Source organism: Falco rusticolus, chromosome 1 (genome assembly GCF_015220075.1).
Source record: "Falco rusticolus isolate bFalRus1 chromosome 1, bFalRus1.pri, whole genome shotgun sequence".
Lineage (NCBI taxonomy): Eukaryota > Metazoa > Chordata > Aves > Falconiformes > Falconidae > Falco > Falco rusticolus.
Genome location: NC_051187.1, coordinates 81,551,242 through 81,563,629, shown reverse-complemented (window position 1 = coordinate 81,563,629; position 12,388 = coordinate 81,551,242). Strand labels below are relative to the sequence as shown.

The following is a 12,388-nucleotide window of genomic DNA, read 5'->3' as shown; positions in this document are numbered from 1 at the left end:
AAATCCACAAAATAAATTTGGGGGACTGGGTATTGGTCAAAACTTGGAAAAAACATTCATTAACCCCTCAATGGGAGGGTCCTTTCCAGGTTCTACTGACCACTGAATTTGCAGTACAAACAAGAGAAAAAGGATGGACGCACGTTAGTCGGATAAAAGGACCGGTGGCTGCACTCAGTCACTGGATTGTGACGTCCCCACGTGGTGACACCAAAGTGACCCTCAAATGAAGGATCAATTGATGAATCAAAACAATCCGGGAAACTTACAGATTGAAGAACCCAGTGAAATAGAGTTTCAAATTTGCCACTGGTTTCAAAAAGAAGTGGGACAGCTTTCCAGGCTGCAACATTCCCCATGGCGGGGGAGGATACCTTTACAGTCGGTGGAGTCTGGATTATATGCAGTAGGAAATCAAATGTTTGCACTTGCTTGTGACTTGTATAAGGTGGATCACCCACTGTATCCTGATTTGCCAGAAGAACTAGCCCCTTTTCTGCATCCTGCTTTTATACCCTGCCTGTTACATCCAAACACGGGGCATGGACAAGATGTATCTGTATAGATTGTAGTCAGTGCTTCTAGAGGAATGAAGCTGGGTTAATTATCATTGATAATATACAACTGTGGGCTGGCTTCAGGGGCAGCGGGCTGGCTGATGTAGATAAGGTGCAGGTGTGGCTGGTTAAGAGGTTGGGCAGCCAATGAAGAGAGAGCAGCCAAGGAAGAAAGAGGACGAAGAAGCAGAGAGAAGAAGTGTGTGTGCCCTGGGTGAGAAGAGACTAGGAGAAGGCAGCAGAGGGACTGGTATGAAGAATATGTTGGTATGTGGTGGTAAAAGACCTTATTGCAGCTTGATAGTTTGGAGACTGCTGTGACAAACACTGGTATTGCCATGCTACCAAAAGAAGTCATTTCTGACCTAGGTGCTGGTGCTTTAACTACCGACTTGAATTAGAAGGGGCGGGGTGGGACCACTGTAGAATAGAGCCTCTCCTTTGCAGGTGGGAATTGCTGATTCCTCAGTTATGGGAGGTGCCTGAGGAACACTAGAATGCAGTAATAAGCAAGCGGTGTCAGCATTTTGCTCAAAAATCACAAGGACGAAACAAGTGAAAAACAGAAATTTAAGCAATCACCTTACTTGCTGCCATGAAGACACTGCATACTGGCTGTGAGAAGCAATCTCACAAGCCAGGGAAAGTGGGTGGAGGTAAGTTTCACTTCAAATTTCTAATAGTGATTCTTCTCACAAATATACTTGTGCTCAGAGAAAGTTCATGTAGTCAATGTATGCAAAATGTGTTTCTCTGTGGGAGAAGACAGCTGGTTCTTGCAACTCATACCTTTGTAAATGCTGCATGTTACAAGTCGAACCAGGCTGACACCTGTATGGTAGGGAACCAGCAATATTGAGTCGCTAAGAATTTGGGAAGATTAAGATACAAAAATGGGTTAACATGCCCAAAAGAGAAGGAATGGATATGTTTTTCCAAGGCTGGACATTGGGACATATCAGATGGAGGAGGGCTTCAAGACAAGGTAAAGAGGGAGTTAGTGCAGAACAGAATTAAGACGCTAATGAAACCTGCCCTGGTATCAAAATTTCAGCCAGGGCAATTGTATGAGAATCTCATAAAACATCTAGAGAATGTAACAGAGTTATCAAAATCTGGAAAGAACTTATTTGTAGACCTAGGAGAGTGGATAAGTCAGGAGTTGAATGTGACCAGTTGTTGGGTTTGTGGAGGGCCGTTAACAACAGAGGAGTAGCCATGGAAAGGGAGTTTCTTAGGACCTGAGATATTGTAATTCCGGAATTGTTCTAAAGTAACCAAGGCAGATAGACCAGAAGGATGGATATTAAGTGCCGAAACCATCGGGGATGAATGTGGTGAAAAGGAAAACAGTGGAAGAGTGGGTGATTCACCTTGCACAAGATATAATGTCCATAATGGAACTCATGAATGGTGGTTCCCAGATATAAGCCTATGTAGTACTGGAATAAAACAGGTGACTCATGTGAAAATAGTAATTTCACCAAATTGTATAATTGCACAGGAGAGGAAGGTCCCTATAAAGGGATACCAGAGATCTCCCAATATTGGGAAAACTTAAATAATACAGCATAGGAGTTCTGCAAGGCCCCTAAAGGATTATTTTGGATATGTGGAAAAGGGTATATTCAGGATTGCCTCCTGACTGGAAGGGTAGTTGTTTGTTGGGAATAATACGACCTGAGTTCTTTTTATACCTGATAAAAAGGGAGAAGAACTTGGAGCCCCAGTATATGATGAACTGAGACGACAAAAAAGAAATTATATAGGGGGAACTCAACGATGGGGTGAGGACAAATGGCCCCCTGAAAGGATTATACAGATCTATGGGCCAGCCACTTGGGCACAAGATGGAAGCTGGGGATATCAGACCCCTGTATATATGTTAAACCAGATTATCAGACTACAGGCTGTAGTAGAAGTAATAACTAAAAAAACTTCAGCCGCTTTAGAATTGATTGTTAGACAACAAAAACAAACCAGGGCTGCTTTGTACCAGAATAGATTGGCCCTGGATTATCTATTAGCTGAAGGAGGAGGAGTATGGGAAATTGGAATATATCAGATTGCTGTCTAAAAATTGATGATAACAGGGAGTCCAGGATATAGCCCAAGAAATAAGGAAAATAGCATGTGTCCCTGTACAGAAATGGAAATCCATGTTAGATGCGAACTGGTGGGACAATTTGATGGGAACGGCTTGGTGGAAGAAGGTGGTTTTCTTCTTGCTGTGTGCAGTTACCAGGTTGCTCTTTCTCCCTTGTCTAATACCTTGTTTTATCCAACTAATAACCAGTGTTGTGCAAGGCATGTATGTAGTAGCCACGCCTACAGATCCAAAATCAGCAATATCCGGGACTACCTCTAAGGTGATGGTATTGAGAAAAATGATTCAAGATGAGAATCTGGAGAAAGCAAAGCTCATTTATGAACAAAACAACAGACTGTATAGAATAGCTCAAGCCAAATAAACTATAAAAAAAAAAAAAATCAAAAGGGAGGGATTGTGAGAAACAAACAAGCAGAGATTGTCTTTTCGCTAAGTGCTGTGCTAGACCGATAACAAGCTGCCCTCCTCGGGTCTAAAGTTCACCACGAGGAAGATATCTGACTTCATTCCTGCATGACTACCAGAGGACCCCAACAACTGAAAAGCGCAAGTGCAGTGCGAGTGGAGTTATTTAAATCATTTCAAGGAATATGTATATGCCTGATGCAACCTCAGTGGTATAAGTAGATCATATTTGAACTTGTTTGGCGCGCCTCTGACTAGACTCACACACCCAGTGCTGCGGTTTTTGCTCTTTGACTTTGCCCCACAATAAAAGATTTCCAAACCTACTTTTGGCGGGTCAGGTATTTATAACAATTTACTGCAGTAAATTTGGTTGAAAATTAGTTCATTTCTTTTAAAATGCATTTAATGTTTTCCCCTACCACAGAAGCCAGCAGAGACAGCTGCAACACCAATTCACATATATTACTTCCAGCACATGTCTTAACTGTGGATTAACAAAAACACCTTTGAATTATATGACAACATTTTCAAATGGGAATATTTTAGATGTCTCCCTTCTTTAGGATGTTTAAAGCAGGCACCTTCAAGGGTTTGATTTCTCCCACTGGTTAACCAGCACTTTCAGAGATGGAGGTCTGCACAACATTTCTAATTCAGCACCCAAAACTGAAAGCAGGCCAGGTGCTGACATGAGCAAATTCAGGGCAGCCTCACCATCTCCAGTAACAGAACCACATTTGTGTGGCTGATGCAAAGGGAGACCAGACTACAGACAAATATTTAACCTCTCTCACCATAGGTGATCCTAAGGGCAGCAGGACACGTGCCAGGGAGATGCCTTTAGAGCACGGCTGCAAGCACAGTAAAATGCTTGGATGTTTTTCTGCATGTGGGAAAAAAGCTGGATGCTTTCCTGCATGTGGGAAAAGACAAGGGTGCACTTTGGTTAACCAACCACATTATCCGACCCCAACAAAGTATATACTATGCTTTAAGGATGGGACCCAGGTAGGTAACACCCCCTTGCTATGCTCAGTAGTTTGGCTTCTCTTCACCTTCTCTCTCTCTATATGCTGACAGGTTACTATAACATTCATCAAGTGCTCCGAGGTTCTCAAGTGGAAGGTATTGTATAAACACAGTTATACTGTAAGACTCTCCTTGAAAGTCCTGACAACAGGGCTTCATTCACAGTTGTGCTTCCTTCCAGTTTTTTATACATAAAGTACTATTTTGCTAGGGCCACACAGTAACAATACCTTCAGTTTTCCAAAGCCAACATAATTTCCAAGTGCTGCAAAGTGGAGGACCTTTCCCAAAGAGAAAAGCCATAGTTTACACCACTGGAAGCCAAACATCGCAAAGCACTGGGCAAAAAGCAGCAGTTTCAGCTAGCCGGGACTGGGCTGTGCTTGCATATTTGCTCATCCCACCATACGCTTGCATCTTCCATGACAAGAAGCTCAAATTGTATTTCACGTGGCGTACGTAGAGCCCGTGTGAGAATGGCACTCAGGCTGTCGTGAAAAAGTCTAGAGACCCTCCAGGCTCGGGAGAGCAGCCGTTACTCAAGAAAATTCACTTCCCAGAGCTGAGGGGAGCCGCGCGCCTGAGGGGAGGGTGCTGCTTCCCGCCGCCCCCGCCCCGCCGCTCGCCTTGCGCTGCCTTCCGCAGAGCGGGCGGCGGGCTGAGGGAGCCCGGAGCTCGGCTCCCCTCACAGCGCTGGGAAGCCCGGCTGAGAGGCGGGAGAGCGGGGGGCTCGGCTCCCCACGCCGAGCCTGTCACAGCCGGAGGGGCTCCGCGGGATCGTGCCTGCCACCGCCTCAGCGGCCTCCCCCTCCCCACAGCCCCGGCTGCTGCCCCCACCCCCGGCGCGCCGGGCCGGGCTGGGGCTGCGACTTGCGGTCAAAACCACCTGGTGCAGCGCCGCCCCTCAGCTCGGCCCCTGCGGGCAGCAAGGAGTTAACACACACACAGAGCCCCCCCTCAAGTGAGGCGCGGTTCCTTTAAGAGTTTCCCCCACCCGCGCTTCCGGGTGACGTGCCGCCACCGCGCGGAAGCGGGGGGCAGCGCGCCCTTAAAGAGACAGCGGCGGCGAGGGGGTGGAAGGTACCACCCGCTGAGGGGCGGGGGATGGTGCCGCTTGCCGCGGGGCGGGGGGAGCGGCCCGCGGGGCGGGGCTTCCTCTCAGGGGCGGGACAAGGGCGCCGCGGAGGCCCGGCCAGGCCCGGGCTGAGGCTTCCCACCCAGGGCTCCCGGGCCTGGGGGGCTCGGCGGGGCGGCTGTTCTCTCAGCTCGGCGTCTCGCTGCCGGCAGAGATGGACCGGCGGCTCGCCGAGCTGGTGGAAGAGCTGACCACTTCGGGGGAGCCGCGGCTGGAGCCGGGCAGGATGAAGGAGCTGAAGAAGATCTGCAGGTACGGCCGCCCCGAGCCCCCGGGGCGGGTGGGCAGGGGGGGGGCCGAGCGCCGCCGCCTCCGTCGGAGGCCCTCCTGTGGCCTGCTCGAGCTGGGCGCACCTTGCGGTCAGCGCAAAAACTGCTGGTTCAAAATTTCGACTAAATTTTTTTAAAGCTGTATGTTTTACGTGCTACGCCTCTTTTTAAATACCTCCCCCTCCTTTTTTTTTTTTTTTTTTTTTTTTCTGTTTTGTCTTCCTCAGGTCTTCAGAGGAACATATCAGCCATGCCTATCACCTGCTGGTGACGCGCCTCAACGAGGAGCATGCCGAGGTGCGCTTCTCTGCCTTCCAGATCGTGCAGGAGTTGTTTGCCCGATCCCATCAATTCCGGACGCTAATTATTTCCAACTTCCAAGAGTTCTTGGAGCTCACGGTGGGGATAGACCTTGAGCAACCTCTTCCCCCACCCAAACAGGTGGCACAGAAACTGAGGAAAGCAGCCATTAAGTCAGTGCAGGACTGGCATGAGAAATACGGAGAGGCCTACAAGCAGCTTTCTCTGGGATACCATTTCTTAAAGAACAATAAGAAGGTACCCTGCATTTTTACTTCTGTGTGTGATCTTAGGTGATAATCGCTAGATGTTTCAAGTGAGGAAACCAATAAATATAAAAGAAAAGCTGTTGGAAACGACATTGTCTTTAGGAGACATCCTGTTGAGCATGATCTTTGAAAAACCAACCCTGAACTTTTTGTGCATTTTGCAGTATTTTAAAGTTTTAAAAATCCCAGGTTTGTGTACTCAGAGCTGGGCTCAACTAGCCTTTGCTCTGGGTGCAAAAACTGTTTACTCACCAATAGGCTTTTACCCATGGAATCCTACCTGAAGCCCTGAAGTCTGGCCCCTTTTTAGAAGGGAAATAATGGTTATACCTTAAACTGAGGATAATAAGCTATTGAGTCTTTCTGTGCTAGTTTAAACTAGCCTGATTTCTGTACTGAGCTGATCTAGTTCTAGCATCCTTTTGCTGTACAGCAGAGACAGAAAGTGCAGGTGCTAGCCCCGCTCAGCTGCAGTGTTAGTGCGTCATACAAGAAGCTTCATTACAGAGAAGTTTCTTGTATGCAAACACTTGCTTTTAGATCTCCTTTCTAGGCTTCAAGTTACTGTGTTTGGGACATTCTTCTGCTTTAGTATCTCTTCTGAGGCACAGACAATGAAGTTGGGAACACAATTCTAGCGTTCACAGTCTACAGTGATCATACCAGGCTTTCAATAAATGTATTGATTCTCTTTCTCTTCAGAAAAACAAATGTTCAGCGTTCCTAACAGCAGATCAAAAAGCATTAGTGATACATGATATATTTCTGTTGTTCTGTTCTGTGCTAAGCTGTAGTGTACCCTACGTTATTTATTGTACTTAGTTCTTTTTCTATGCAAGTTTTGGCATCTGCTCATAAAAGGTGATAGTTTTTGAATTCTCCTTTGTCTTGTTCAATAACGAACGCTAAATGAAAGTGACAAGGAGATACGCAAGACTGAGAAGAGGGGACTTTAACACAATACAGTCTTACCAAACTGAACATGCAAGTGTACAGCAGTTCTGGTGAAGTTTAGCATGTCTGTCTGTGCTCCAGTGGTTAATGGCTGCTCCCCGGTTACAACTGGTAACTGATCACTTGGTATTTTTGTGATACCGAGCTACCCAGCAAGGTTGGCTGTACTATTTTCTAGAGCAGCTGAATTTGAGTACTTCAGGAAATATTAGTACCAATAGAAACAATCCTATGTTGTTTGACAACTCATGTACTTAAAGAGTTGAGGCGAGCCAGCTGACCCAAGTGGCCTTTTGCCAGGTTAATAGTTGAAGTGTGAGAAACAACCAAAAGATTTGATGAGATATTTGTACTTTCTAGTAGTAAAGTACATCTGCTGGTTCTGTATTACAAGTTTGGCACTCTAGGATAGGGCAACTTGAGAGGAGTGTTGGCTGTGTGTGTAGTTTGTGCTTGTTGGGTTTTGGGCTTTGTTGTCTTTTTTTTTATTATCACCAAAATAACATTACAAACAGTTTGTCAGAAGATGACAACTGCTGAACTTCTAGGGTGTAAACCTGGAGAGCTACCCATTGCTTTAATGTTAGTAGTTCCATATTAGTAGGTACAAAGCGTGTACCAGTGTGAACGTTTGACTTTAAGAACAAGTTATATGTTATTACATCTGAAAACAGTTCTCTTTGAACTCCTGTCTCAAAGTTTAAAAAAAGAAGAAAGAAAAAAGATTTCACATATTTCCAAATGTTTGTGTAATTTGGGAAACTGAGTCATATTGTAGTATCTTTGTCTGAAGAATGCAGAGATGGAATTATAGAGTGAACTGGAACTGGAGTGAACAGGATTTTAAACAGATCAATGTAGAGTATTACTGCTGTATTCCAGTATTTTTGCTAAAGTTACAGTAATTTCCTAGGCCTGCTGCTTACACCCTTTAAATCAAGAACAATTGTTTGCACCTCAAAACATCCAGTTCCGTAACTACAGACCAATGGTAAAAGGCTCATACAGCCTGCACCCATACAAAAGCAGAACAGCAATGCTGGTCCCAATCCATATCACCTAAATGAGGTTAGGTGTTTTCTGACCAAGTTTGTGAGTTAGTGCTGACACCAGATGGCAAATGAATCCATGCAGACATGTATAACTCAGGCCCTGAGACTCTTGACTTTGTGAGGCTTCTATGGGAGGCCAGTGTGCCCTGTTTTGGACAATTTGTGCTTTGTGCATGCTGTAGATTTGATTTGTGATAGATATCTACCTCTCCTTATCCAATGCAAACCATGATGATTTCATAAATGTAAGAAGGGCACCTGGACAAGTGCTGAGGCATGAAACAATGCAGCAGAGCAGCACATGGCTGGTCCCTTTTGGGACAGAGAAGGGGAAAGAATGGGCAAATAAATCTGCTGTAGGTATTCTGGTATGTGGCAGAAGTTGTGATTTAGGAAGCTCTAGCTATCTCTAGTTTTTTGTGCAAGTCCAGTCTGACTGCCTAGAAACAGCAGCTGTGGTTCCTGAGTTCTGAATCTTTGTTCTGTTTTTGTGGGTGATATTGCTCTTTAGGAGGATCTTTTTCTTTTGCTACTGTGCAGACAGCTGTGCGAACTTCTTAAAAAAAAAAATAAAAATAAATCGGATCCTGAAGAGCAAAGAAGCTCACTATGGTGATCTGCGTGCTGCTATAGGTTGTGAAACTAGTTCTGTGTCCTACCTTCCTTCTGCCCACCCTTTTCCCCACTAAAAAGAAAAAGCACAGTGAGTGTGGTGTGCCTCTTCCTAAAAAAAGATGGAGACTCTCCATGCCAGTTTTCTGTGAGAGGAGAAGTGTCATTTTGCTCCTAGAGGCTTTTATATAAAAAACCATTTGTCTTTAAAGTGTTTGCATAAATAATGCTTGTAAAATCCTTAACACTTATTGCATACTGTAGGGATTATTCTGCAGTCAGAGCATTTATACAGCAAGAAGTTTAACTTCAGCATGTGGTTAAGCCCAAGTCAAGCATTTGTTTTTTAACTTCCATAGCGTTTAATGGAGTTCCCTAATTGCTTAATGCAGAACAAGTATGAAAAAGTTCCTGCAACTTTGAGATAAGACTAACAAAATTCTTGATTGTGCAGAAAATATGCAAACTTCAGTTGTAGGATGCACTTGGTTTGCTTGACCCATAGGTAAGTCTGTGTACGTATTACGGGAGAGATCTAGGACTAGCTAGAAAGTGAAACTTATTTGTCCTGTGTAGAGTGATCTTAATGTTGTGAGAGCTTCTGCCTCATAAGTGAGACTGAACTTCATTGTTTTACTTGTGTGTAGCTCCAGAACATTGGTGTAGGATGTCAGTATCTCGGAACTGTTACTGTATGTTGACAAGCTTGATCATCTAGTAGTGGCAATAATGACAAGCATCCAATGGGTGCTTGTAATGCAGACATACACGGAGAGTCTGTGGACTTTATTAGCAGCAAATTACAGGCTTGCTCAGCACTCCGTGTATTCTGTATTGAAGTTACTGGACTGTATGTGGTAACAATCAAAAGGAAATACTGGTTTTTTTCTTCTTTGAAGGCGTTTCTTTATGCAATAACATAATCAAGTCTCCTTTCCTTAAAATAAAAGTGAAAAATATTTACCTTTTCAAGCCCTTCTAAGAACAAACTAAAAATAACCCTATTGCAAATATTTTAAGAAACAGCTTTTTGAATCACTCATTTATGTTTATATTTTAGTCATAAGAAGGTGAGGCTGAATGATAACCTTTCTATCAATCCCCAAATCTAACAAATGTAACTGTAAAAGTCAGTATTTGGACTTTTTAAATGACTTTGAATGTCTTCTTTTCCACTTTCCTTGCTTACAAAGTTCTTCAGTAAGTGATATGTATGCTTGTGGTAACAGTGCTTACAGATGTTCCTCAATTTCCTTTAATAATAGTGGGCCTAGTGTGATTTCATGTAATCTGAATACTTACCCTGTGTAGTCTCCTCCTGCCCATTCCCCCAGCCCTGAGTCTCAAATGCTGTGATAGAGGCCTCCCAAAGCCTAGTTTATTCCTGCAATTTAGATGTGGAAATCTAAGCGTTTTGTTTTTCTACCTTACGATTCCTTTCTGAAAGCCATTGATTCTCAGCAGCCCCTTATTAGTAGAAGTAAAAACTCTGTTCAGAATTACTGTAGTTATTGATTCTAGGAGGAGAAGAGATAAAAGGAAGTACTGCTGAGCTTCTGGCTGATCGCTGATGTTAGAGGATTTTTTCACCACAGATAAGGATCTTGGGAAATGGATTTTCTATATATTTCTTACAAGGAATGCTACACTTTTTTTCTTCACTTCCTCCTTAGGTCGATTTTCAAGATGTGCATGCCAGAACTGTGGCTGAAAGGAGGAGGGAAGAAGAGAAGCAAAAACGATTGGATAACATTTACAAAGAAAAAGCCAAAAGAGCTGAAAAAGAAATGGAAGGTAAGTTGCTTTAGTTTTCTTAGTGTTTTTTGTTGTTGTTTTGTATTGAAAGCAAGGGGTTTTAAGGTTATATAAAACAAATTCTAAGAGAACAGATATCTAAATAATAGCTGACCGCAGAGGGTGGTACATTTGTTAGAGCTTGACCCTCTGTCTTGGTCTCCCCTGACATTCTTCAGGTGAAAAGCAACAGTCCTGTGAGCTCACATAGTATGGAGAGATTAAAAAAAAAAAAAATGCTAGCAAGTAAAGGTCTGGTCTGTAATTCAGTAAAGTATGAAGCATAGCCTCAAGCAAGCATATCATAAGACTTTTTAGAGCCATGGCTTAATTTCTGTGTCATTGACTAGGTACAGACTTCTCAATACATTGCTGGCTGATGACCTTAATTGTATAGTGTATACAGTTACAGTGTTCCAGAACTATAGGGACTGGTCTGCACAGGAATCCTGGCTGCATTGTAGGATACCTATGAAAAGTATCATACTGCTGCTAAAAAGTATGTTTAACTGGAGACTGAATCCCTAAGCAATATGTACACAGCAAACATTTCTGTAACACGAAAGAACAACAGAGATAGTAAGTATATATTATGTTGCAGCTACAAAGGGTTATTTAATTACTTTGGTATACGCAATGTGTTCAATTGTGTTTGCATTTATTCTACATGCTGGAAATGTTTTCATGTGTGAGGATGGAATTTTAAAGAGATTTAACCTTCTTAAAGTCACTTACTGGTAGCATCTCTTTGAGCAATAGCATGTATTCACAGCTACACCTATAAGCAACTATAACATTCATGGCTGTAGATTGAATACCCACCAACACCGCTAAGAATATTCTCATTGAAACTTGTTCTCCTTCAAATTCCATGAAATACTCGTGTCATCTTTGTATAATGAAATTTTAGAGAGGATGGGGAAAGGAGGAACACTGGTTCTAAATTCCTTACTCAAGAAATTCTAGACTTCCTGCTTAATAAAAATATTTTCACTTTTACAAGGACAGTTTCTGTAGCAGAGAGATCTGTGTGGCTAGATTATCACTGATGACTGGATAAATGGATTACCACTTTGCCAGTCATATTTGTTTTGTAAATCTGTGTCTACTTTGGAGACATTAGCATTTTAAAGTACTTAACAATACTCTAAAATAATTGTGTCTTGATAGAAATGTCCCAAGAGATTGCTGACACACTGACAGAGATGGAAAATTCTTTCTGCCTTCTGATGCCAGATCCTTTCGACTTCACTGTGAATGATGTGGAACTGGAACCCAGCAAACAGATTTCTGCTAATGAGGATAGACCTGCATCCCCCTTGTCCTCTCAGATGGAAATTAACCAGTCCTGTTTTGAATATATGGATGATGAACAGCCATGCTGCAGCAAGGATGTTCTTTCTGTTTCTCAGTGTGTTAGAACTGATAAAAAACAGTTAGATGAGAAACAGGAGAAGCCTGAGCAAAAAGAATTAGATGGAGACACATGCTCAAAAGCTCAGTCTGGTGTCCCTGCTCTCAATGATGATGATTACGAGACTTTTGTCAGGAACCATGGGCTTATTTCACATAAGTATACTCTAGACCTTGAAATCTCCACAGGTATCTGGAAAAACTTTTCACATATAGCTACCTGGAGTCAGCCTTTGTCTGAAATGCTTTGTAGTTGTGGGTTTTTTTTCTATAACTTAAATGCTGCTGTTTCTGGACACCATTTTGATTTGGGATTCCTGGACACCACTTTGATTTATTTTGGAGTTCTGTTCTATTATTCTATATGTTCTAGTAACCATTCTGACGTTTGGGTGTCCTTGTGTGATTAGCAGATTTTATTGATTACCTTTTTAAGACTGAACTTTTGTATTAGTTGTCATAACCATATTATAGCACTGCATAGTA

General features: G+C 43.1%; 1 protein-coding gene across 2 annotated transcripts in view; it reads left to right on the top strand.

The window, feature by feature from the left end:
• Positions 1-5,274: 5,274 nt before the first annotated feature.
• The window catches only part of UVSSA (UV stimulated scaffold protein A), a 58,484-nt gene continuing 51,370 nt past the window's right edge, over positions 5,275-12,388 (top strand). Inside the window, exons 1-4 of one of the 2 annotated variants that reach the window (XM_037386842.1) lie at positions 5,275-5,491; positions 5,736-5,805; positions 10,369-10,489; positions 11,660-12,091. In XM_037386842.1, coding sequence (XP_037242739.1) covers positions 5,394-5,491; positions 5,736-5,805; positions 10,369-10,489; positions 11,660-12,091 — 721 coding nt within the window. In that variant the 5' untranslated portion in view covers positions 5,275-5,393. Of the gene's footprint in view, positions 5,492-5,735; positions 6,067-10,368; positions 10,490-11,659; positions 12,092-12,388 lie in introns of both variants that reach the window. The other variant, XM_037386833.1, reaches the window with a different exon arrangement.